Source organism: Oryza sativa, chromosome 11 (genome assembly GCF_034140825.1).
Source record: "Oryza sativa Japonica Group chromosome 11, ASM3414082v1".
Lineage (NCBI taxonomy): Eukaryota > Viridiplantae > Streptophyta > Magnoliopsida > Poales > Poaceae > Oryza > Oryza sativa.
The window spans coordinates 3,257,501-3,281,423 of record NC_089045.1 but is presented as its reverse complement, the minus strand read 5'-3'; the positions used below and the strand labels follow the sequence as shown (position 1 = coordinate 3,281,423).

General features: G+C 41.2%; 1 protein-coding gene across 1 annotated transcript; it reads left to right on the top strand.

Moving 5' to 3' along the window:
• Positions 1 to 21,488: 21,488 nt before the first annotated feature.
• On the top strand, positions 21,489 to 22,364 carry LOC107279332 (60 kDa jasmonate-induced protein-like). Its single transcript, XM_066305412.1, has one exon. The coding sequence runs from the start codon at positions 21,489 to 21,491 to the stop codon at positions 22,362 to 22,364; it is 876 nt and encodes a 291-aa protein (XP_066161509.1).
• The last annotated feature ends 1,559 nt before the right edge of the window (positions 22,365 to 23,923 follow it).

Here is a 23,923-nt window from a genome sequence, read left to right as displayed (position 1 = left end):
TTTTCGCTTTATATTTTTATAAGCCGATGGCTTTAAAGCATTAAGTATAATGGTAGAGTCATATCTTCACTTCAAATAAGCAAAAAAAAAAAAAACTTCTACAACATAGGTTTTAGCTTAATAGTGTAAGAGTGGCTTTTGGCTTTTAAAAAAGCCAAATTGAAAAACCGCTCGTTTGTTTAGATTTAGAATTTTTGCCTTATAAATCTAAACAAGGAGGGTCTTAATCATCTTTTTAGCTTTGGTTCTTTTGTTAATATTTTCCTTTCTTTCTCTTTTGCCCCGTGCCTCAAAATTTTCATCTATATATGCCTTGTAAAATCTTTTCGGGCCTGGGCCCTTGGGCCGGGCTTCATTCGAACAGGCCAATAAATTATTACCGGATCCATCGATACCAGATCATCATTATCCATCGGTGCTTCGCCATGGAATGCATGCACGGCGGCGTCCGATCACCACGTCGGCGCCGGCGGCTTCTCTGTGACGACGTCCTCCGCTTCCTTCCAACAACGGGCGGCGGTGGCGCCGCCTGTGGCCGCGCGTCCCCTTCCCTCCGCTTCGAGTCCTTGTGAGAGAGAGCCGCGGCCGGTTCGTCGCCTTCGTCAACCACGCCCTCGCCACCATCGACGCCGCGCATGCAGGTGGACGTGTGGATCCGGCATGGTATGCAGGCAGCAGCAGCCGGTGGCGAGATCTTTCACCTTGAAACTTCGTCGGAGGAATTTTAGCCTCAACGACGGCGGCGGCGCCGTTGCTATCCATGAACTCCCGAGCTCCACGAGATTGGAAGCCGCCATGACATTGTCACTGGACAAGGTCACCCTCCGGCTCCCCGGCGACAGCCACCTCCTCGATCGGCCGCCTCCTGTCGTCGCGGCGCTGCCCGCGCCTGCAGAAGCTGGCTGACAAAGCTGCAGCTCGAAGCCGGCCGGCGAGCTATCGGAGCTGACGCTGCAAAGTCCAGTACTTCATCCGTTTCACAATAAAAGACTTTCTATCATTGACCACATTCATTTAGATGTTAATAAATCTAGACATATTTTTGTGTTTAGATTCATTTATATATATATATATATATATATATATATATATATATATATAGCAATGCTAAAAAGTTTTACATTGTAAAACAAAGATAGTACTTAATAATGCATTAATTAACCTACGAGGTAGGTAACTAGATGTTTGGGATGGACGGTGGCTGAGCCAAGCTTGGGCTGCTACGTCTTCTTCTCTGCAGGCTTCACTACTCGCGGCTGTTTTTGTAGTTGGGCAGCTTCTGAGGCTGCTTCGCCGTCGGTGATATCCTAATTATGTGCAGTATGTGAGAATGGATATCGATTTTTTAGACGCTCTACAGCTTAAAATGGGTCTAGTAAAAAAAAATCATTTCTACAGTAGTGTACGCATGCATATATAGAGCATGACATATATGTCACTCATGCACACATACGTACACGATGGTATAGAGGAGCAGTAAATTAAGGAAACTAATTAACATGGAAATTACTAATAGTAAATACTCCCTTCGTATTTTAATATATGACACCGTTGACTTTTTAAACAACGTTTGACCATTCGTCTTATTTAAAATTTTTATGCAAATACAAAAATATTTATGCCATATTTAAAGAATATTTGATGATAAATCAAGTGACAATAAAATTAATGATAATACCTAACTTTTTGAATAAGACAAATAATCAAACGTTGATAAAAAAGTTAACGTCGTCATACATTAAAATACGGAGGGAGTATATAATACTTAATAATGCAATAATTAATACGTGGTAGGTAACTGATGTTGGGGTGGACGATGTATGAGCCAAGCTTGGGCTGCTACGTCTTCTTCTTCTCAGGCTTCACTACCAAGGGCTGCTTGTTGTAGGTCGGCAGCTTCTGAGGCTGCTTCGCCGCTGGCGAGATCCTAATTAAGCTAGCTACTACCTTATTATGCTAGTAGCTTCTGAGGCTACTTCGCCGCCGGCGAGATCCAAATTAAGCTAGCTGCTACCTTATGCAAATAAAGTCTCCATTGGACGGACTCAAAGTACTGTGTGTATGCGTCATGCCCAATTAGAGCAGCTAGCGACGGAGTTAGGTTTGGAGCGTAGCACGGGCTCAACCTTCTTCTTCTCTCCCTCTTTCCACCATAAATCCTCCCTCACATCTCCATGGAGTCAGGACCAGCGGCTGGGTAGGGGGCTCAAGCCCCCCCCCCCACCCAAAAAAAAAAAAACGCAACCTGGTTCGGACATATATATTTGAATTGTTGGATTAGATAGTAAAAATTAATATTCCGCACGCACCAAATATGCGGGTCATACGAATAATGCTAAACTGATCATGCATGTATTTGTACGCATACGTGTTGAACGCAACAATGAATAGAATAGCTGTACAAGATAGAACATGACATGAGCCTCTGTTTCGCTAAAAATGTCTCACTCTTAATTTTTGTTGCTACCAATATGCATGTATATATATATCTCCAAAAATATATATGCATGTATATCATTTACCGTTCCATCTGTGTGAACAACTCGCTCGTACGTGCAAATTAATCGATCTGTTCTGGCTTCCATTAACGTACGCACGTACGTATTATTAGTTGGGCGCGTATACTTAATTTGTTGCCTCTTGGAAATAGAAATCATACAGGCAAGATGTAACTGCCTCAAAGGAAGAGATGAAGATAAAATAATTGAATACCCCTTCTGCTACTACACAAATTATGTTGCTTGCAAATGCGGGAGACGAGATGAAGAGCGAAGTTTGATGAACACCACTTATTGATCTTGTTGAGCAAGGAAATTAACCTAGCTGTGATTGGCTTCAGCCCTACTAGCTAGCTGCTGGTTCCCTCACGCGATCGGCAGAACAAAAATAGAGCCGACATCTCGCCTCCCTTGCGTGCGAGATCGGTTTGGGAGATATGGTACAGTTAAAAAGGCTGTTTTAAAATAGTTAGGATCAATTATTATGACACTTTTGGAGGAAATGGTTTTTTTATTCAATATCTTTTGGTATGTCCCCAATATAGGATTTTTGGGAGTCTAATTTTCGACACCTCTTGGGAGATGATCTAAAATAGACCAGGATATCACATGCTAAACTGGCTACTTTGCAATATGAAACCGATGTGGATGTGTTAAAAGGTTTATAAACTCTATGTAGAACTGTATATTGTGAGGCTTTATGTGCTAATTATCAACATCATAAGTATATCTTGTGTATGTATTTGGTTAATTTGGCCTACTTAAATAAAACATTATTAGACAGTTTATACCACAAACATATGCCCCTGGCCTGTTACCCCCTCTTCCTCCTCTCGGTACTATGGAGCAAGCATAAGGTCCCCTTGTTCCATCCTCCTACGCGGTTATGACACTGGTGGAGAAACCATCTTTCGTCGGTCGGCCGATTTCCACAATAGTCCCGGATGCAATAAAAACCGGGGCTAAAGATGATCTTTAGTCCCGGTTCAAAAGGGTAACGGGCATATTTGATCTTTAGTCCCGGTTTGTGTTACCAACCGGGACTAAAGATCATCTTTAGTCCCGGTTCGAATGCTGTCAGGGCCTGTCAGGCCCCCCCGGGATCTTTAGTCCCGGTTGGTAACACCAACCGGGACTAAAGATCGTAACTTTAGTCCCGGTTGGTATTACCAACCGGGACTAAAGATCCCGGTGATCTTTAGCCCCGGTTGGTGCTACCAACCGGGACTAAAGTCCCACCCCTATATATATATGTCTTCTTCCTCCTCCAGCTGCCCGAGCAAGCTTCAAAATTTCTTCAAAAAAGAGGGGAGGTCATGCCAAAATTTCTATTGAATTTATTTTGGTGATTACATACAAATCGGAGGTGCCTAAAAGGTTTGCAACTTCATCCTCCAATGTTTTTTTTTGTCATACTACATTTGCACCTATGTTTTGCACACTTTTTTTGTCTCCAAAATTTAGTTGTAAGTTGATGAGAGAGAAAATGTGTGTGGGGAAGAAAGAATATATAGAAATTTAGTTCATTTGCTAAACAAGGCTTTATAAAATAGTTGAGAAGGAAAACTCTAGTGAAAGTTAATCTTAAATAATAGAAAACAAACTAAAATGAAAATTAAAAGAAGTAAAACACATTAAAATTAGTTTAAAACTTTACAAATAGTTTTTAAGAATTATTTGGTGTAATATTTTATGATTTTTGTATGAATAAAGATATCTTATAATTATTGTATGACTGTCATTATTGTAAGAATAATTATTTGTGTACGGTTTTTTTGACTCATGTAGATGGATCGGCAATGGATGTACGCTGACCGGCGGTCCAAAGAGTTTATTGACGGCGTGCACTATTTTTTGAGAGTGGCCGAAGCTAACAGGCAAAGGGGTTTTATTTGTTGTCCATGCAATAAGTGTAAGAATCAGAAGGAGTATTCTGCATCCAGGACTATTCATTTCCACTTGTTTGAGTCGGGGTTCATGCCAAGCTATAATTGTTGGACATCCCACGGAGAGCAAGGTGTTGAAATGGAAGAAGATGAAGTGGAAGACGACAATATTTCGGACTTTGCTCAGTATGTTGGATTTGAAGGAAATCAAATGGGCGAGGAGGAAATAGCTGCTGATGGTAACGACGTTGCGGATGATCTTGGTCAGATGTTGCAGGACGCCAGGGAGGACTGCGAAAGTGAAAAGGAGGCCCATAAATTGGACAAGATGTTGGAGGACCACAGAACTTCGTTGTACCCAGGTTGCGAGCAGGGGCACAAAAAGTTGGATACCACTCTGGAGTTGTTGCAATGGAAGGCAAAAAATGGGGTTAGTGACAAGGCATTTGGCGATTTATTGAAACTCGTCAAGAACATTCTTCCGGGGGGAAACAAATTGCCCGAGACAAAGTACGAGGCTAAGAAGATAGTCTGCCCGTTAGGACTGGAAGTTCATAAGATTCACGCATGTCCGAACGATTGTATCCTATATCGCGGTGAGGAGTATGAGAACCTAGAAGCATGCCCTGTTTGCAAAGCACTACGATACAAGATTAGACGGGACGATCCAGGAGAAGTTGACGGGCAGCTAACAAAGAAGAGAATTCCTGCTAAGGTGATGTGGTATTTCCCTATAATACCACGGCTAAGGCGTTTGTTCAGGAACAAGGGGAATGCTAGAATGTTGCGATGGCACGCTGAAGAGCGTCAACAGGACGGGATGCTGAGACACCCCGCCGATGGTTCGCAGTGGCGAAACATCGACAGAAAATTTAAAGAATTTGGAAAGGACGCACGAAACATACGGTTTGGTTTGAGTACGGATGGCATGAATCCTTTTGGAGAGATGAGCAGCGGCCATAGCACTTGGCCCGTTACGATGTGTATCTACAACCTCCCCCCTGGCTATGCATGAAGAGGAAATACATAATGATGCCGATTATTATTCAAGGCCCCAAGCAACCTGGTAACGACATCGACGTGTACCTAAGACCACTGGTCGAAGATCTTAAACAGTTGTGGAAGAAGGAAGGTGTCCCCGTGTGGGACGAGGACAAACAGGAGGAGTTTAACCTACGAGCGCTGCTGTTCGTAACCATCAACGATTGGCCTGCACTTAGCAACCTATCCGGACAGTCCAACAAGGGGTACAAGGCTTGCACTCACTGTATGGATGAAACAGAAAGTACGTATCTTAAGCACTGTAGGAAGGTTGTATACATGGGTCATCGTCGATTCCTTGCAGCAAACCACCCGGTATGGAAGAAAGGCAAGCACTTCGAACATAAGGCTGACCACCGTACGAAGCCTAAACATCGCAGTGGGAAAACAGTGTTTGCTATGGTTAAAGATCTTAAAGTAGTGTTCGGAAAGGGGCCTGGAAGCCAGCATATAGAGAGCGAAGATGGTCACGCGGCGATGTGGAAAAAGAACTCTATATTTTGGGAGTTACCATATTGGGAATTCTTGGACGTACGCCATGCAATCGACGTGATGCACCTCACTAAGAACCTTTGCGTAAACCTTCTTGGCTTCCTAGGTGTATACGGAAAGTCGAAAGATACACTGGAAGCACGTAATGATCTGAAGCATATGGAACAACGCGGCGACCTTCACCCGGAACCAAAGGAGAAAGGAAGCCATTACTTGAGTCCAGCCAGCTACACTCTTAGCAAGGCAGAGAAGGAAAGTATGTTTGAATGCTTGGAGAGCATAAAGGTACCGTCTGGATACTCCACGAATATCAAGCGAATAATAAGCACGAAGGAGAAGAAGTTCACAAACCTAAAGTCTCATGACTGTCACGTGTTGATGACACAACTGCTACCAGTTGTAATAAGGGGTATCCTTCCAGACAATGTCCGGGCAACAATAACAAAGCTATGTGCATTCATGAACGCAATTTCGCAGAAGGTCATCGATCCGGATAGATTAGAAGCCCTTCAGAATAAAGTGGTGCAATGTCTCGTCAGTTTTGAGTTGATATTTCCACCTTCATTTTTCAATATAATGACGCATCTGCTTTGTCACCTTGTGAAAGAGATCCGTATTCTCGGGCCTATGTACCTACACAACATGTTTCCTTTCGAGATGTACATGGGCGTTCTGAAGAAGTATGTTCGTAACCGTGCTCGTCCAGAGGCAAGCATCGCCAAGGGTTATGGAACAGAGGAGGTCATCGAATTTTGCGTAGAATTTATCGAAGACCTTCGCCCAATCGGGGTACCTGAATCACGCCATGAAGGGAGACTACGGGGAAAGGGAACTCTCGGAAGGAAAGCAATAACGACGGTAGACAACAATTTATTCCGTAAAGCCCATTTCACTGTTCTGCAACACTCTTCATTGGTAGCTCCTTACATCGAGGAGCACTTGGCTCTAGTTCGCGCCAGGAACATCGGTAAGTCCGATGCATGGATTACACGGCATCACATTGATACTTTCCCCGCGTGGCTACGACAACATCTCATGGGTAACGAGTCGATCAACCAACAACTTGCCTTCCTGGCGAGGGGACCGTCTGGGTCGATCGCGACATTCCAGGGATATGAGATCAATGGGTACACATTCTACACGAGAGCCCAAGACATGAAGAGCACGAACCAAAACAGCGCTGTTCGTGTCGATGCCATGGGACACGATGGAACAACTGCCACGTATTACGGTGCCATCGAGGAAACAAAGAAAATGCCGCCAAGAAGAAGTACCATTACCACTTGGGGTCAGGAGGCTATAGCGTCGCGATGCCGAAGTGGGAGCAGATGGAGGCTAGCTTGATTGAGAGGGGTATCTAACCGGCAACAGCCAATTGGCCGGAACGATCGAAGTTCTGGTACTATACTTACGGTGGAACGCTCAACCCAGCTGATGGCTCACTGGTCTTCGGCGATCAGATACGAGAGGCTGCGCGACGACTAACAGATGCAGTGGAAGCCTCCTCTCAGGGCACGTTCCAACCAGACAGAGATAGGGACGAGCTGACACTCGCCCTGCAGACTCCAGAGCATCCAGGACGAACACGAGGGAAAGGGGTGATTCCTTGGAAGATTGGTTTCAAGGAGGACATCCACACGTACAGGAGTCGGATGAGGAGCAAGAGAGATACCGAGGCGAAGATTGCAGACCTAGAGTTCCGGGTATCGAGCTACGAACTCAACATGCAAGAGGAGTTGGCAAGGAAGGTTGATGAACGCATGGCCGCACATCGGTCCCATGATCCCCAGCCGACCATTCCTCCTGCAATGGTGAGCCCGTCAGGAAACCGTAGCAGCTGCGCCTCAACGGGGCAGGTAGGATCACAGAGCATGGACGCCATGCAAACACAGGACGAATCGACCTGTCCCGTTGATGACATCACTCAGCGGACACCATGTGAGCTGCATATTCCTTTCAAGAACTTATCAATAAAGGTAAGATTTAGCCATTCCGCTAGTTGCTGCTTATATATGTTGATTACTAATAAATAATTTCTCACAACATGAAGGTGGCATCGGGCATGGCCATCCCAACGGACCCTTCAGGTACTTACCACTGCAGGCCGATTCCAGCAGGATACTCGAAGGTCGAAGTTGAGTTGGTCGAAGGCGCGTACGAGGACCTCGAGCTGGATTACCCTGGAGGAGACGGTGAGACGCATCTACGAGACACATGCCATGCCATTATTCTATGACGCAGGCGGTACATCATCCTCCCTGGGCGACAAGCGGCGTCTCGTGCACCATCTCCTCCGGTTCCGCCATCTCCTCCTCAGGATCCTGCACCGTCTCCTCCTCATGCTCCGCCAGCACCGTCTCCACCTCAGGCTCCAGCATCGACTCCTCCTCAGGATCCTGCACCGACTCCTCCTCGTGCTCCTACACCTACTCCCCCGCAAGCTCCTCTTCCGGCACCTTCAAAGTCAAGGGCCCCCCCAGCTCCACCGCCTGTCCACACAAGGGCAACGAAGAAGGCGAAAGTTGACGCCGCCAAGAACAAGGACCCGGGGTACGATTGCACGCAAGAGGAGCTTGACGCTTACGTTGCATCAGAAGTCAAGAGACAATTCAAGCCTCGAAGTCCAGAAAAGAAGATTCCTATAGACCCCAGTGTCAGGAACTTCTTCAGGGGTATGTCTGCATCTGTCAAGGAGGCCATCAAGCTATCGGACTATGAGCGAACGCTGAAGAAAGCATCTTCTGGAAAGTCCAAACCAGTCCCTCAGCTTGGAGAGCAACCAAATCAGGAGATCGAGCCGTTGGTGACCGGTAAAGAAATGACGATAGAACAATTTATTACTGACACTGGTCTAACTACGGATCAATTGCTAGGAGTCGCACCAATCGAAAAGGCGGAAGTGAAATACATGTACGAACTCGGTAAACCGCTTATCAAGCCTGAGCTGCTGCAGTCCCTACCCACACAAATGTACAAGTTCCATCAGCTGTACATGGAGATGAGCGCCACCGGTAGAGAAATGATCGGAGCGAGGATCAGGGACACGGACTTCTTGCAAGGAGATGACATTCTCTGGATCAATTTCAGGGGAATCTACGAACTATACCAGCTGGACGCCCTCGACGTCTCTATTATGAGTTGCTGGATTTTGTAAGTATATCGTTCAGTTAGATTTCTTACTATACGTCTCCTTTAATTAATTAGGTCCTTGTATATAAGTAGACTATAGAAAATAATATACTCCCTTTTATCGTTGTAGAATGGAGATTCAAAGGGCCCGACGGCGGAGGGTTTTCGATACTGGATTCATCGACCCTCGGAAAGTAAACGTCGCAATGCTCGACCAATATCCACAAGAAACACAGGACAATCTCGTCCATCTCCTGAAGGCGCAGCATTACAAGACGTTCATACTGTTGCCATACAACACAGAGTTAGTTTAATTTTACTGTCTTCCTACATACCAAATTTCATTCCCGTACGAACTTGCTAAGTGTTTCATATGTAATGCATCCCACGCACATTGCAGATTCCACTGGGTGCTTTTACTCTTCGACCTGGAGGCCTGTACCGTCAACGTATATGACTCAATGGATAAAAAAGAGTCTACGTTTGACAAGGTTTTCGAACTTATAGACAGGTACCGTCATAAGTTCCTTTGTTAATTAAGAAAATCTTGTTATGTTAATTGCTACTACGAATCATAGCTTTAAACTCCATGTAGGGCTTGGTATCGGTTCCGTCATTTGGTCCGCGGCAAATGGAGAGAAAGACTTAGGCGGAAGTTCAAATTTCCTGTGAGTACACATGCTCTACATTTATATTTCTCCGATTCAAATACATACAAGTGTATATTAATTAGATCTCTCGTTGTTTGTCATTTATTTGTAGTGCGCAAAGCAAAAGCAGGGAACTAACTTGTGCGGCTATTACGTGTACGAGTATTGCCACTGCCTTGCAGACCAAATCATCACCACAAGAGAGCTCGATGTACGTACAAATAAATTCAAAATTTCATTACGTAGCGATTTCTTGTTTAATTACTAATCAATTTCATACATTCATATAGTTTATTCGCATGAGGGATAACCTGACCACACACAAGGAATTTATCGTGGCGGTTCAAGAACAACTCATGGGATTCATCAACGAAGAAATCCTTGATCCCAAGAGTGAATTCTACTACGACGGAAACACAATTCACCGGTCCTTAGCTTCTGAGCTAGCAGCGAGTACTACTACGTCGAAATCGTAGCTAGCTAGGACATATAATAGATTGTAATTAATACATGACTACATATGTTTCTGTATGCATGTGTACACATTTTCTATAATGTAAATATATTTTGGAAATATATATATCTATATACATATGCATTTGCATAACATATATATGTATAAATACATATATATTATGCATGTATATACATATAATATAATAATATATATATATATACATATATATATGTATGCATATATATGTATTGACACATATATATGCATGGTTTATATATATATATATATATATATATATATATATATATATATATATATATATATATATATATATATATATATATATATATATATATATATATATATATATATATATATATATATATATATATATATATATATATATATATATATATATATATATATATATATATATATATATATATATATAAATCAAGCAGCAACAGGGCCATGCAAAAAAAAAAAGGTCAGATCTATCTTTAGTACCGGTTGGTAACACCAACCGGGACTAAAGATGGCTCAGCCGGCCACGTGGCTGAGCCATCTTTAGTCCCGGTTGGTGTTACCAACCGGGACTAAAGATAGATCTTTACTCCCGGTTATTTCACCCGGGACTAAAGATAGCGATCTTTAGTCCCGGATTGGTACTCCCGGTTTGGAAACCGGGACTAAAGGGGGTTACGAACCGGGACTACAAAGGGTTTCTCCACCAGTGTGATGGGCATATGCCGAGGTGGCAAACGATGGACCGGTTAGCATGATGTTGCCCTGTTTTAGGAGAAAAAAATAATCCAATTGAAACTAGTATAGACATTATTTGAAAGCGAGAATTTTACAAGATTTTCATAAAAATATATCGAATCCCACAAAAATAATTTTAAGAGTGAAAATTTCAGAGTGGACTCCTTATTGAAGTTCCATGTTACACCCCCTTCAGCCCATTTTTTTTTGCTTTTTTAATACATTTTTCACTTTGGACTCCTTTTTCCCTCATCCTTAAGATTACTTATTTTTTTCACGAACACTCATCCTCAAGATTACTCTCCGTGTACCACCGTAAACTGCACCCTGGTCAAGCTCATCTCGATTATGCCGTTGCATTGATGTCCTTTGTATACCCAAAGTGGCAGGGTATTCAGGATAATGGGACTAAAGTGAATCAAGAAGATGTTTAAAAAGGGTGTCCAAAGTGAAAATATGTTAAACCAAAACGAAACTTGGGTTAAAAACTAAAAGTAATCTATTGCTTTCTTGATTAATATGCATGCATGAATGCTAGTTGCAAATACGATTTCATAAATTTTGAGTTTTTCATTTGCACTATAATAAGAAAACAAACAATTTATATGCAGCACCAATAATGAGTGGTCTGAAACATATCATGGAGCTACACAAATCCTGAATTGCTCATTCGCCTTCACTAGTCATCCGATTTGTGGATTAATTGTCTTGGGTTTAGACTCTGTTTTACTCCATTTATGTACAGTTTTGGCTATTATAGATATATATTTCAGAATTGAAAGTATAGAACAAATTAAGGTTGTGTTTAGTTCGTGTGACAATTTTTTTAAGTATACGTACACACATTTGAAGTATTAAACATAGACTAATAACAAAACAAATTACAGATCTGTAAACTGCTAGACGAATTTGTTAAGCCTAATTAATCCGTCATTAGCAAATATTCACTGTAGCATCACATTATCAAATCATGGCGTAATTAGGCTCAAAAGATTTATCTTACAATTTACATGTAAACTGTGCAATCGGTTTTTTTCATCCACACTTAATGTTTCATGCATGTGTTCAAATATTTAATGTGATGGAAAAGTTAGAATTTTGACGAAAAAAAATTAAATCTAAACACGGCCCTAAGTGTGATGGTTTATGCATGAAAGCTGGTTTCTGAATCAGATTACCTAGCTGGTTTCTGGGTGTAGTGGCAGGTCGGTGGTAGGTGGAGTCGTCAGTACGGCTGCGGCTATAGATGACGTCGTTGTAGAAGCTGATGGTGCCGCAGGGCGGCGGCGTCCGGCAGGCGCACGGCGAAGATCTCCGCCATGTGGCGAGTGGAGCAGTTGGTCGTACGCGGCCAGATCGTCGGCGGTCGGGGCGTCACCGTACCCCGTCGCCGCCGCCATCAATGAATCCAGACGCAAACGGAAGGAATCCAAAAATCAAAACCAGCAAGCAAAGTGCAAAGAGGAGGAAGCTTGATGGAATCTTGTGGAGTACCTACCACCTTCCTATTCCGAAGAAGGGGAACTAGAGTGACTACTCGACCGTGGATGTCTGGATGTCGGGCGAGTTCACAAGGGGTGTGGCCAGCCCATCTCAACCCAATTAAGGCCCAGCCTTCTTACACAAAGTACGGTGGTGTGAATCGAAAAGGAATAAGTTCACTTTGACTCCCTTAAATTAGGGGCCGAATGTAATTTGTATCCCTGCATTACAATACCAGATATCTTGACCCCCATAACTATTAAAACATGTGTAATTTTACTTCCTTGATGGTTTTGAAAGGCGGTCTCGTTGGCGTTGCGCCTACGTGACAGTGTTGACCTGATCATCTCACGTGGCATTTGACATGACGCTTGAGCTAATATGGCATACTCTCTCCTTCCCTTCTTCCTTCTCCCTCCCCCCCCTCTCTCTCTCCCTTATCTCTCTTTCTCTTTCTCTCCCCTTTCTATTCACCTTCATCCTTCCCAAGGGAGCGGGCGTTGGAGCGGCGGTGGCGGTGATGGGCGGGAGGACGTTGGAGTGGCAACAGTGGATCGCCTCCAGCTCAAATGTCATGTCAGATGCCACATGTGACGAGGACTAGGTCAACACCGCCATGTAGACGCCACACCAGCGAAAACCGCCCTCCAAAACCACCGAGAGAGTAAAATTGCATTGGTTTTAATAGTTTCAGGGTCAAGTTATCCGGTATTGTGAGTCAGGGATATGAATCAAATTCGGCTACTAATTAAGGGAGTCAAAGTAAAACTATTCCAATAGAAAATACGTCCACTGTCCTTTTCTTTTGTTTGATTAGAAGAAGTGCCCATGCGTTATACACCGGATAAACCAAAATTACAACAAACATTAGGTAGTTAGAGTTTAATATTCGTCATGTTCATCTGTCAGGCAACTTCTTTAGAATAGGATATTTCTTATCTGCTAGTTACAACTTCAGCTGAGGTTTTGCAAAAAGGAAAAAAAATCCCGCGTACTAAAATAGGTCCAGTGACATATATAATATTCATTTGCTACACATTTTCATTCACTTCCCGTTCCAATATCATAGAATTGTACACCATAATCTTGGCATGTGGAATGCAATCAGGAAGGAAAGAGAAGATGAAAAAGTCTTGAAGAGAGAGCATGTTCTTTTTTTTTTTGAAAACTCATAAATTTATTTATTTTTAAGAGTATTACCGACAGAGCTGAAGAGAAATATCATCTCCAATACATCACCAAAAAAGATAAAATATACACAACGAAACCATCCATTCAGAAGATAAAGCCAATTGAACTAAGAAAAACTTCCTCCAAAATAATCCAAACAGCAGTAATGAATGAGATCGACAAGGACTGCGGCATTGCCACGACGACTACGTGAGCATGTTCATCAAAAGGTTAAGCAAGATGCGCGGTAGTGTGAAAAAAGAGAGAGCAATTGTTCAATGATAGAGGGAGACGATGAGACATGCTAAAATCCTAGGTAAGTTGAGAGGAGAGGACGAGGGAAACAAAATCAGAATCAAACCCCAACACATACATACTACGAATGTTATTCCATTATCCAAAAATAAAGTACCCCATGTAACTGTATAGCTACCAAAGCAAGATTAAGCCTGGTATAGATCACACCATGGACTTACGTACGTACGTAGTACGTAGAATTGATTAGCACCTACAGAAATTAGTACGATCAAACACGGACCAAACAGACGGCACGGAAACAAGGATACGTGATGAGAATATAAGTCGCTCATGACCCAGAAGCCCAAAGTTTACAAACTCATCGTCGTCTTTTACCCCTTTTCTTATCGGTTTATCTTATTTCTGCTGTAAGCCTAAGTTAGTATCTAAATTGACGGTCTGATAATCTACAACACAATACTAATCTGGTATGTCCATCTTATTTGCTTGGGCCTCACAAACATATTCTTTGTTACGCTAGTCCCTTTGTTTTTTTCTGTGCAATGTCTAAGAATAAGACCATATAATTAACGCTTGTATATTGACGAACAGGAGTTTTTCCATTGTAAATGAGTACGGAGCAATCAACGAATTCCGGCGAAATAGAAGATCTACGTGACCAAATTTTCCTGCTCATCAGACTTTCTCTGTTCTTCTTTGCAAAATATGTTATCATAAACTTTACTTTGCAATTTTTTTAATATATATATATGCATATGGGCCGAGCAATACAAGGTAAATCCATCCATATATGTGGGACCAAACTTACAGCTCTTACTAAACACTGGAGAAGTGTTTCATCGTACAACTATCGTACAAAACATATCGTACGTATAGCAGCCCTCGTTTATCATCATGGACCATAAGAACAAGTTTAATAGTTACCCATATGTTAGCTATTGACGCATCATCTATAACAAATCTAATAGTTTAACACATTCAATAGTTTCATTTAACATCATTAGTACTTGGTTCATTTATCACGCACAATTTTTTGGAGCTAGTGCTACAACATCTAGATTCGTGGGTCCTATCTAGAATCGTAGTACTAGTTTACATTCCATCCAGTACTAGTTTACGGTTAGCTACCAAGAAATCTGAATATCCCTGACTCTCTAGACTTGGCGGTCGGTCAACGGAATAATTTACCTTGACGGCTATCAGGCTATACTTCGACCGCGAAGGACATGCTGTTTTGTTTTCTTGCAGTGAATTTAAGGTTTTGGAGGAGGAAAGGTTTACTATTACACATGTTAATAGTAATGATGCATGTGTTTGAACCGAGAAAATGTGCGAGGGTCGACATGTGAAGTTTCTCTTTGGAATATGGTAAGAAATGATAAAGCAATGGTGTGGTTGTACACTGTTACAAAGAAATACTGTCCTGAAATAAGAATCTAAAGTACGTATCCACTATCAAAGCGACGATTTTATACCGTCCTCAAATAAAAGCTAATTTTAACGTGTCTTGTACAGTTGTACGTAGCAAATTCTCTCAAGGGTTGTTTTAGTTGATGGACATATTTTGTCACAGTTGTGATTGTAAATTGCATGGTTTGAAAATATATCATTACTATTTACTTATTTATAACCATATCATCCCACTATATCTAAAATTGATCCCCACTACTATGACCCACCACCTATCAATTACTCCCTCCGTATTTTAATGTATGACGCAGTTGACTTTTTAACAAACGTTTGATCTTTCGTCTTATTCAAAAAAATTTATGTAATTATCATTTATTTTATTGTGACTTGATTTATCATCAAATATTCTTTAAGCATGACATAAGTATTTTTGTATTTGCATAAAAAATTTGAATAATACGAATGGTCAAACGTTGGTTAAAAAGTCAACGGCGTCATACATTAAAATACGGAGGGAGTACATCTTATTCCTCCACCCTTCCTTCTTTGTTCTGGATCCTCAAATGGTGAATAGTGGTGGCGTGGCCCGTCCTTTCGTAGCTAAATTATAGTCAAAATTATCAAATATGAGTGACCATAAATTAGTGGATTCAATCTTTAAGTTTGAAAATGTAATTACTAAAATATGTAATTATTAATACAATTAAATTGTCTTATTCTCTTAAGCATATGAAAACAAAATTTACATGAATATGTGCAAAATAATACAAATATCCGTGTGAATGCACGTTGTCACCGAATAGTTAAAAAAATTCGGTCCAGGACAAAATTTGTCAAATCATTGGACGCTGGATGAATGAGTTCTGATGGCATAGATGGGAAACAGGACACGAAGCCGCAGTGAAAACCCACCGTTTTCAACTGCTGGTATATATGTAGGAGTATTCACAAGTTGCTAATGCCTAACAGTAAAGTCCTTGTCATCGTCGGAACTGGCCGGCCGCCCGGGATCAATAACTTTATATGTCAAAACCAATTAAGTCAACTTTAATTTATATGTACGTATACTGCAGGAACCAGGAGCTTAGGTTTTCCTACTAGGTTATAATTATATAGTAATTAACAGATCATAAACAAGTGGCCAAGCTCCTAGTCCTTTCTGCAAGTTTGGATGTACGCATATCAGAATCAATACTAAGTTGTAGCTTTCCATATGTAAATGAATCAATAATTAATCAATGCAAGCTGTAAATTTTTGAATACCCACCTTCGAAATCCTGCATCCGCCACTGATCTTATATATACCTCGTCGCTCGCTTCACACATTATAGTCTTCTAGATCTTACAGTTAATTAATGTCGATCAATAAAATTAGTAGCGCTGTTTCAGAAAAAGAAATTAATTAACCGCCTCACGTCCGCAAAAAAGGACGTGCATGCAGTATAAGATCGCAGGATGGAAAATGCACGCAGTAAATACCATACGTACCCTACTGGTCAAGTACTGCTTCGTTGCAGCTATAAATTAAGAACCGCGCGGCGTGCAACTACACATCGATCATTTCTGTATTCGGTTCGCTTTGCCTAATAAGCTAATTAAGCTACCCCAGCTCGTACACGTCTGGGCTCTGGAGTCCTACCCCGCAAGCTTAATTAAGCTTGCTCGACCGATCGCACTGTAAGCCTAAGCATCTTTTCTTTGTTCAGAGGCTAGCTATATTAGCTATTAATATCATACTCCCTCCGTTTCAAAATGTTTGATAGCGTTGACTTTTTAGCACATGTTTGACTGTTCATCTTATTTAAAAAAAATATGAAATATGTAAAACTTTATATGTACATGAAAGTATATTTAACAATGAATCAAATGATATGAAAAGAATAAATAATTACTTAAATATTTTGAATAAGATGAATGGTCAAACACGTATTAAAAAGTCAATGGTGTCAAATATTTTGAAATGGAGGGAGCACTACAGAGCAGTAATAACAAATTAATATATTTATAGAGAGATAGACAGAGCGCAAAACGATTTTTCACTATAGCAGTATACAATTATTTCCTATGACAGTTTTACGCGGAGCAAAGATCTTAAAAGTAGAACATATACAACTTTTTCTAGCTTTTGTTTATATAAAAAATAATATTGTATTTGATATAAAACTATCGCTTTTGTTTTCTCAATTAAATATAATTATATTGTGTATACGAACAATAAATCTACACACTATAATCTAGACTAACTATATACGAACTAACTATGCAAACTTTTTTCTCCAATTATGTGAGGATTTCTAGGTCTATATAGTAATAAAACTATTTGCTACTTTTTTACCTGTCTTTTAACAATATAACAATTATGCTGACACTAGTGGAGAAACCATCTTTGGTCGGTCGGCCCAATTCCACAATAGTCCCGGTTCCAATAAAAACCGGGACTAAAAAGCATCTTTAGTCCCGGTTTAAAAACTTAGGGGTATTTTTTGATCTTTAGTCCCGGTTGGTAACACCAACCGGGACTAAAGATCATTTTTACTCCCGGTTGAAGAGGTTGTCAGGTCGTGTCAGGCCCCAATTATTTTTAGTTCCGGTTGGTATAAACAACCGGGACTAAAGATCCATCTTTAGTCCCGGTTGTTTAGAACAACCGGGACTAAAAATCACCCCAAGCCGAGCGCGATGTTTATCTCTTCGCGTGTCCATTGTCTGACCCTGCTCCTCAGTCTTATCCTTAGCTTTTCTTCCCCTCCACTCGTTCTCCTCCTCACTCGTTCTCCTCTTTCTCCTTCTCCTCCTCCACTGCCTCTCGCCCCTGTCTTCCTGGCGGCAGCGGGCGGCGGCCGGCGTGGAGGGCCGGCGGCGGCAAGCGCCGGCCGGCGCGGAGGCAGGTGGTGGAGGCGCTGGCGGCCGGCAGCGGCGGCTGCCCGGCGCGGAGGGCCCGGCGGCGGCGGTTGCCCGTCCGGAGGGCCGCGCGGAGGCGGCCTGCGCGGCGGCGGCCGGCCGGCGCGGCGGCGCGGGAGGCCGCGTGGCCCCCCGCGCGGCGGCGCCGGGGGCCGCGCGGAGGCGGCAGCTGCGGTGGGCGGCCGCTCAGCGGCGACCGGCGCGGCGCCGGCCGGCCGGCGCGGAGGGGAGGCGGCAGTGGCCGCCGGCCGGATTTTTTTTCTTTTTTTTTTGAGATGTGAATCTGTGATGTATTTTTGTGTGAGATGTGAATCTGTGATGAATTTTTTAGAATCTTGTGATGTAATTTTTTTAAGAGTTTGTGATATATTTGGAGATGATTTGTTTGAGGATTTGGAGATGTTCTGTAATATGTGATGATTTGGATATGGGATGGGATTGTGTGAAATCAATATTCAATATTAAAAGCAGAAAAAAAAGAAAAAAATATCTTTCGTCCCGATTGGTGTTATCAACCGGGACTAAAGATGCTTCCATCTTTAGTCCCGGTTGGTAACACCAACCGGGACTAAAGATTGATTTTTAGTCCCGGTTATTTGAACCGGGACTAAAGATAGCGATCTTTAGTCCTGGATTCGTAGTCCTGGTTGGAAAACCGGGACTACAGGGGGTTATGAACCGGGACTAGAAAGCATTTCTCCACCAGTGTGAAGTTCAATTAGCTAGATTTGATGTAGTACAACTCCCATTTTACGTTGATAATACTAGTACAACTTTTCATGCTGTTTTGGTAAGTAGAATTCTATTTCGTATACAAGTATATATGCCGATCAATTTACAAAGACCCTAATAGAGGATTCCCTCGTATACGTCGGTTCATCTATCAGACTATTTCCATCCTCCCAATTCATCAGGCAGGCCTAAAATTAAAAGCCAGCACTAGTGATGATTTTCAGAGGACACCCTCATATATATCAGTTTATTAATAAAACCAACCCTAATATCTGTGTTTTTTTAATAAACCGATACTTGTACGTGTGGGATACAAAGTGGGATACAAGTGCCTTTCTTTTAAAAAATAATAATACGCAACTTTAGGGATGGAGTCAATCCAACCACTAGCAAGCCCATCTAGTTTTTTTATATCCTTTTCTAGCACGCGCACACACTCTCTCTCGATCTCGATCAGGTTGCTCCTCTCTCTCGCTCCCAAGTCCCAACCTCTCGCTCTCTCCCTAACCCTCCTCGCTACAGCCGCTATCACTGCCAACGTAGCGCCTCCTCCTCTCCTCCTCCGCTGCCGAAAATTCTTAATATATAGGGATGCTAAAAATTGATTTTTTTTTCATCGTTCCACATTGGTGTCGGTTGTAAATCTAGCACCAATAAGCTCCACTCAACTGTGTCGGGTGTTTTGAATCCGACATGTGTATAGGTTCTGGAAAAAATCACTTATTAGTTTTTTTAAAAGTAATGTTAATTACGTTGTTATAATATTCGAACCTAGTATGAACTAATGGTGCAAATCTTCTTTTTCTTGGATTTATACGGAAATTTTGTGGCCTCCAGATCTAGTGAATATGTTTGCTCGTTTTTACCTCTGTTGATGATACAATAACTAGTAGATTATCGTGCGAGTTTGTTGTGGGTGAATTTTAGAAAACACATATTTTTTTTGTTTAATTATGTGATATACAACTCTTACTTAATTATGTTTTTATAAATACAATTGTATTTCGTAAACAAGTTTGTTGACCAATCTACACTGTTATAATTTGGACCTATCATGCATAATCTAACCGTTCAAATCTTTCTCTTTTCTCTTATTAATTAACGTAGGAATTTATAGGCCTTTACATCAAATGTGATGGCTTGTTTCAGGCTACCAAAATAGTATATATATAATTCATTGATATTAAAAATAAACTCTGCATAAACTTACCATTTTCTTATATGAATCCTTTTAACCACACAATCCATATATCTGCGTGGTAATACAATGTTGTCATGGCCGGTTAAAAACACGTATGGCAAGGATTTAGCCATGCTACACGTGTTGGTGTGACAAATTATTATTGCCAATTCATAAAATAGTGGCTCTGTTCAGGTATATGCATAACCTGGATCCTTCGTGGATGAAGATATTAAGTTATTGTGTTACACGTATAGCTGAATCCCTTTTATTTATGGATGGAGGTATTAAGTTTCGGCATATATACCTAGATAATACGTACTGAATACCTGAATCCCATATATATTTATGGATGGAGGTAGTACCATGCAACCTCGAGTAGTGTAAACCAAAAGGGTTCTATTTAAAAGTAAATTTAAATGGAAAACGATTCAAAGAAACTTTCCTTTTCTGTATGGGAGGTTTTTTGTATTCAAATTTTCAGTTTAGTTGTGGGCAACTTGGAAGTATTAGACTGCGGGGAATGCAACATCGTATAGCTCATGCGCATGAAAGAAAGGTTGATACGATTTCATCGGGAGGGAAACAGATGATATATATTCGTATTTCAAACGGAATCTTAATATATATCACCAGTTATGTGTGTTTTACTTACTAGACATATCATATCACAATCCTATATTCCAAACTACCATTCAGCTGGTTGATCATACCAAAAACTTAAATTTTCTTCTGATTACTAAGAATCAAAACAACATATTTTTCTACAACCAAACACACCTTAGCTAGAGAGCTAAACAAATTTGATTGTCATCTAGAACATAGATAAAAACATCAAAAGAATACAAAGGCTCATTTCTTGTTTTATTGTTGAGAAAAAAAATCATACGGCTCTTTTCTTTTTTTGAGAAAAGAAAATCCAAGGCTCATTTTTAATGTGGTGTACCTGTACCTTAAAACGTTAACATCCAGCTTGACATATACACCCTCTCCGTCCTAGAAAATCTAGCTCAGGAATTGGTTTTTTTTTTTTCTGAAACAAGAGAACATATATACTAGTATATAAGCATACTCATAGATCGATATTACTGGCTATAGCTCGTACAAAGAAACTCGATCCCTCTGGTTTAATAATTCTTGATGTTTTAAATAATGATACAATTTTCAAAATATATCTTTTACCTTGTTTTTTATTATAATATATATACAATAAATAAATGTATATTTACTTTTATTGATGTACTTTCAAAGATAAATCTATATATGTTGTTCTAGTTCCTTTAAACAAAATAATTTTAAAGTTATTGATAGTCAAATGAAGTTACAAAAGTTTAACCTCAACCCCTGTCTAAACTGTTAAGTACTATAAAACAGGAGAGAGTACAATTTACGGTTTTTGATAACTGCAAATTAATCATTGTGTAGATCAGAAATCAGAGGATGGCGGTGAGAGTTGAGAACGTAGAGTTCAACGTGAGGACAGGCAACTACCCTGAATTCATGAACAACCTTCGCGACAGGCTCGCGGAGCATCCTGACCTCGACGACGTCTACGCCGGCTGTCCCGTACTCGCGATGCAACGATGCCCAAAACAGCCGGCGAGGTGGATGTACATCAACCTGGTGGGCAACGGCGACGACAGAGCAACCTTAGCCGTCCGGGATGACAATGTCAACCTCATCGGCTTCAGGAACCTGAAAGGACAATGGTTCCACATGGGCTTCTCGGGGATGAGCAAGCCGATTCTCCCTGAGCCATCCACATTTCTGGGATGCGACGGCAGCTACCCAAGCTTACTTGGTGGTCGCGATGAAGACGACGTTAAGAATATGTTGGTTAATGATATTGACCTGCGACAGGTCGTCCTGCTGGATGCCGTCCATAAGCTGTCGGGCTACGAACAACCACCTGATCCATATGGCGCTGCAGACGATGACACCAAACTGGATCTGGTGCACCTGACCGTCGTCTTCTGCGAGGGCGCGAGGATGGCTCTGCACTACGACGCCGTGAACGATGGCCAAATCAGCCTCAACGAGCGGCAAGTAGATTACTTGCGTAACTGGTGGCTTATGTCACGGGCGCTACTCCAGGACGAGACAACACCATGGCCCCGCAGGCTTAGTAGCGAGACCGGTATCAACGACGATGAGCAGGCTCGCCGTGTAGTGCTACTGGTGCTCAACACTAGCACTACCGTGCACGTTCACGGCGCGGCGGAGCGCCGCCCACTGGTGGAGAAACTCTTTGTAGTCCCGGCTCGTAACCCCCCTTTAGTCCCGGTTTCCAAACCGGGAGTACCAATCCGGGACTAAAGATCGCTATCTTTAGTCCCGGGTGAAATAACCGGGAGTAAAGATCGATCTTTAGTCCCGGTTGGTAACACCAACCGGGACTAAAGATCGAGCTGACCTTTTTTTTTTTTTGCATGCCCCTGTTGCTGCATGGTTTATATATATATATATATATATATATATATATATATATATATATATATATATATATATATATATATATATATATATATATATATATATATATATATATATATATATATATATATATATATATATATATATATATATATATAAACCATGCATATATATGTTTCAATACATATATATGCATACATATATATATGTATATATATTATATTATATTATATTATATGTATATACATGCATAATATATATGTATTTATACATATATATGTTATGCAAATGCATATGTATATAGATATATATATGAACAAAATATATTTACATTATAGAAAATGTGTACACATGCATATAGAAACATATGTAGTCATGTATTAATTACAATCCATTATATGTCCTAGCTAGCTACGATTTCGACGTAGTAGTACTCGCTGCTAGCTCAGAAGCTAAGGACCGGTGAATTGTGTTTCCGTCGTAGTAGAATTTACCCTTGGGATCAAGGATTTCTTCGTTGATGAATCCCATGAGTTGTTCTTGAACCGCCGCGATAAATTCCTTGTGTGTGGTCAGGTTATCCCTCATGCGAATAAACTATATGAATGTATGAAATTGATTAGTAATTAAACAAGAAATCGCTACGTAATGAAATTTTGAATTTATTTGTACGTACATCGAGCTCTCTTGTGGTGATGATTTGGTCTGCAAGGCAGTGGCAATACTCGCACACGTAATAGCCGCACAAGTTAGTTCCCTGCTTTTGCTTTGCGCACTACAAATAAATGACAAACAACGAGAGATCTAATTAATATACACTTGTATGTATTTGAATCGGAGAAATATAAATGTAGAGCATGTGTACTCACAGGAAATTTGAACTTCCGCCTAAGTCTTTCTCTCCATTTGCCGCGGACCAAAAGACGGAACCGATACCAAGCCCTACATGGAGTTTAAAGCTATGATTCGTAGTAGCAATTAACATAACAAGATTTTCTTAATTAACAAAGGAACTTATGACGGTACCTGTCTATAAGTTCGAAAACCTTGTCAAACGTAGACTCTTTTTTATCCATTGAGTCATATACGTTGACGGTGCAGGCCTCCAGGTCGATGAGTAAAAGCACCCAGTGGAATCTGCAATGTGCGTGGGATGCATTACATATGAAACACTTAGCAAGTTCGTACGGGAATGAAATTTGGTATGTAGGAAGACAGTAAAATTAAACTAACTCTGTGTTGTATGGCAACAGTATGAACGTCTTGTAATGCTGCGCCTTCAGGAGATGGACGAGATTGTCCTCTGTTTCTTGTGGATATTGGTCGAGCATTGCGACGTTTACTTTCCGAGGGTCGATGAATCCAGTATCGAAAACCCTCCGCCGTCGGGCCCTTTGAATCTCCATTCTACAACGATAAAAAGGAGTATATTATTTTCTATG

Bases quoted from the DNA above. Each gene is read 5' to 3' on its own strand.
- LOC107279332 (XM_066305412.1), top strand. From the start codon at position 21,489: ATGGCGGTGAGAGTTGAGAACGTAGAGTTCAACGTGAGGACAGGCAAC.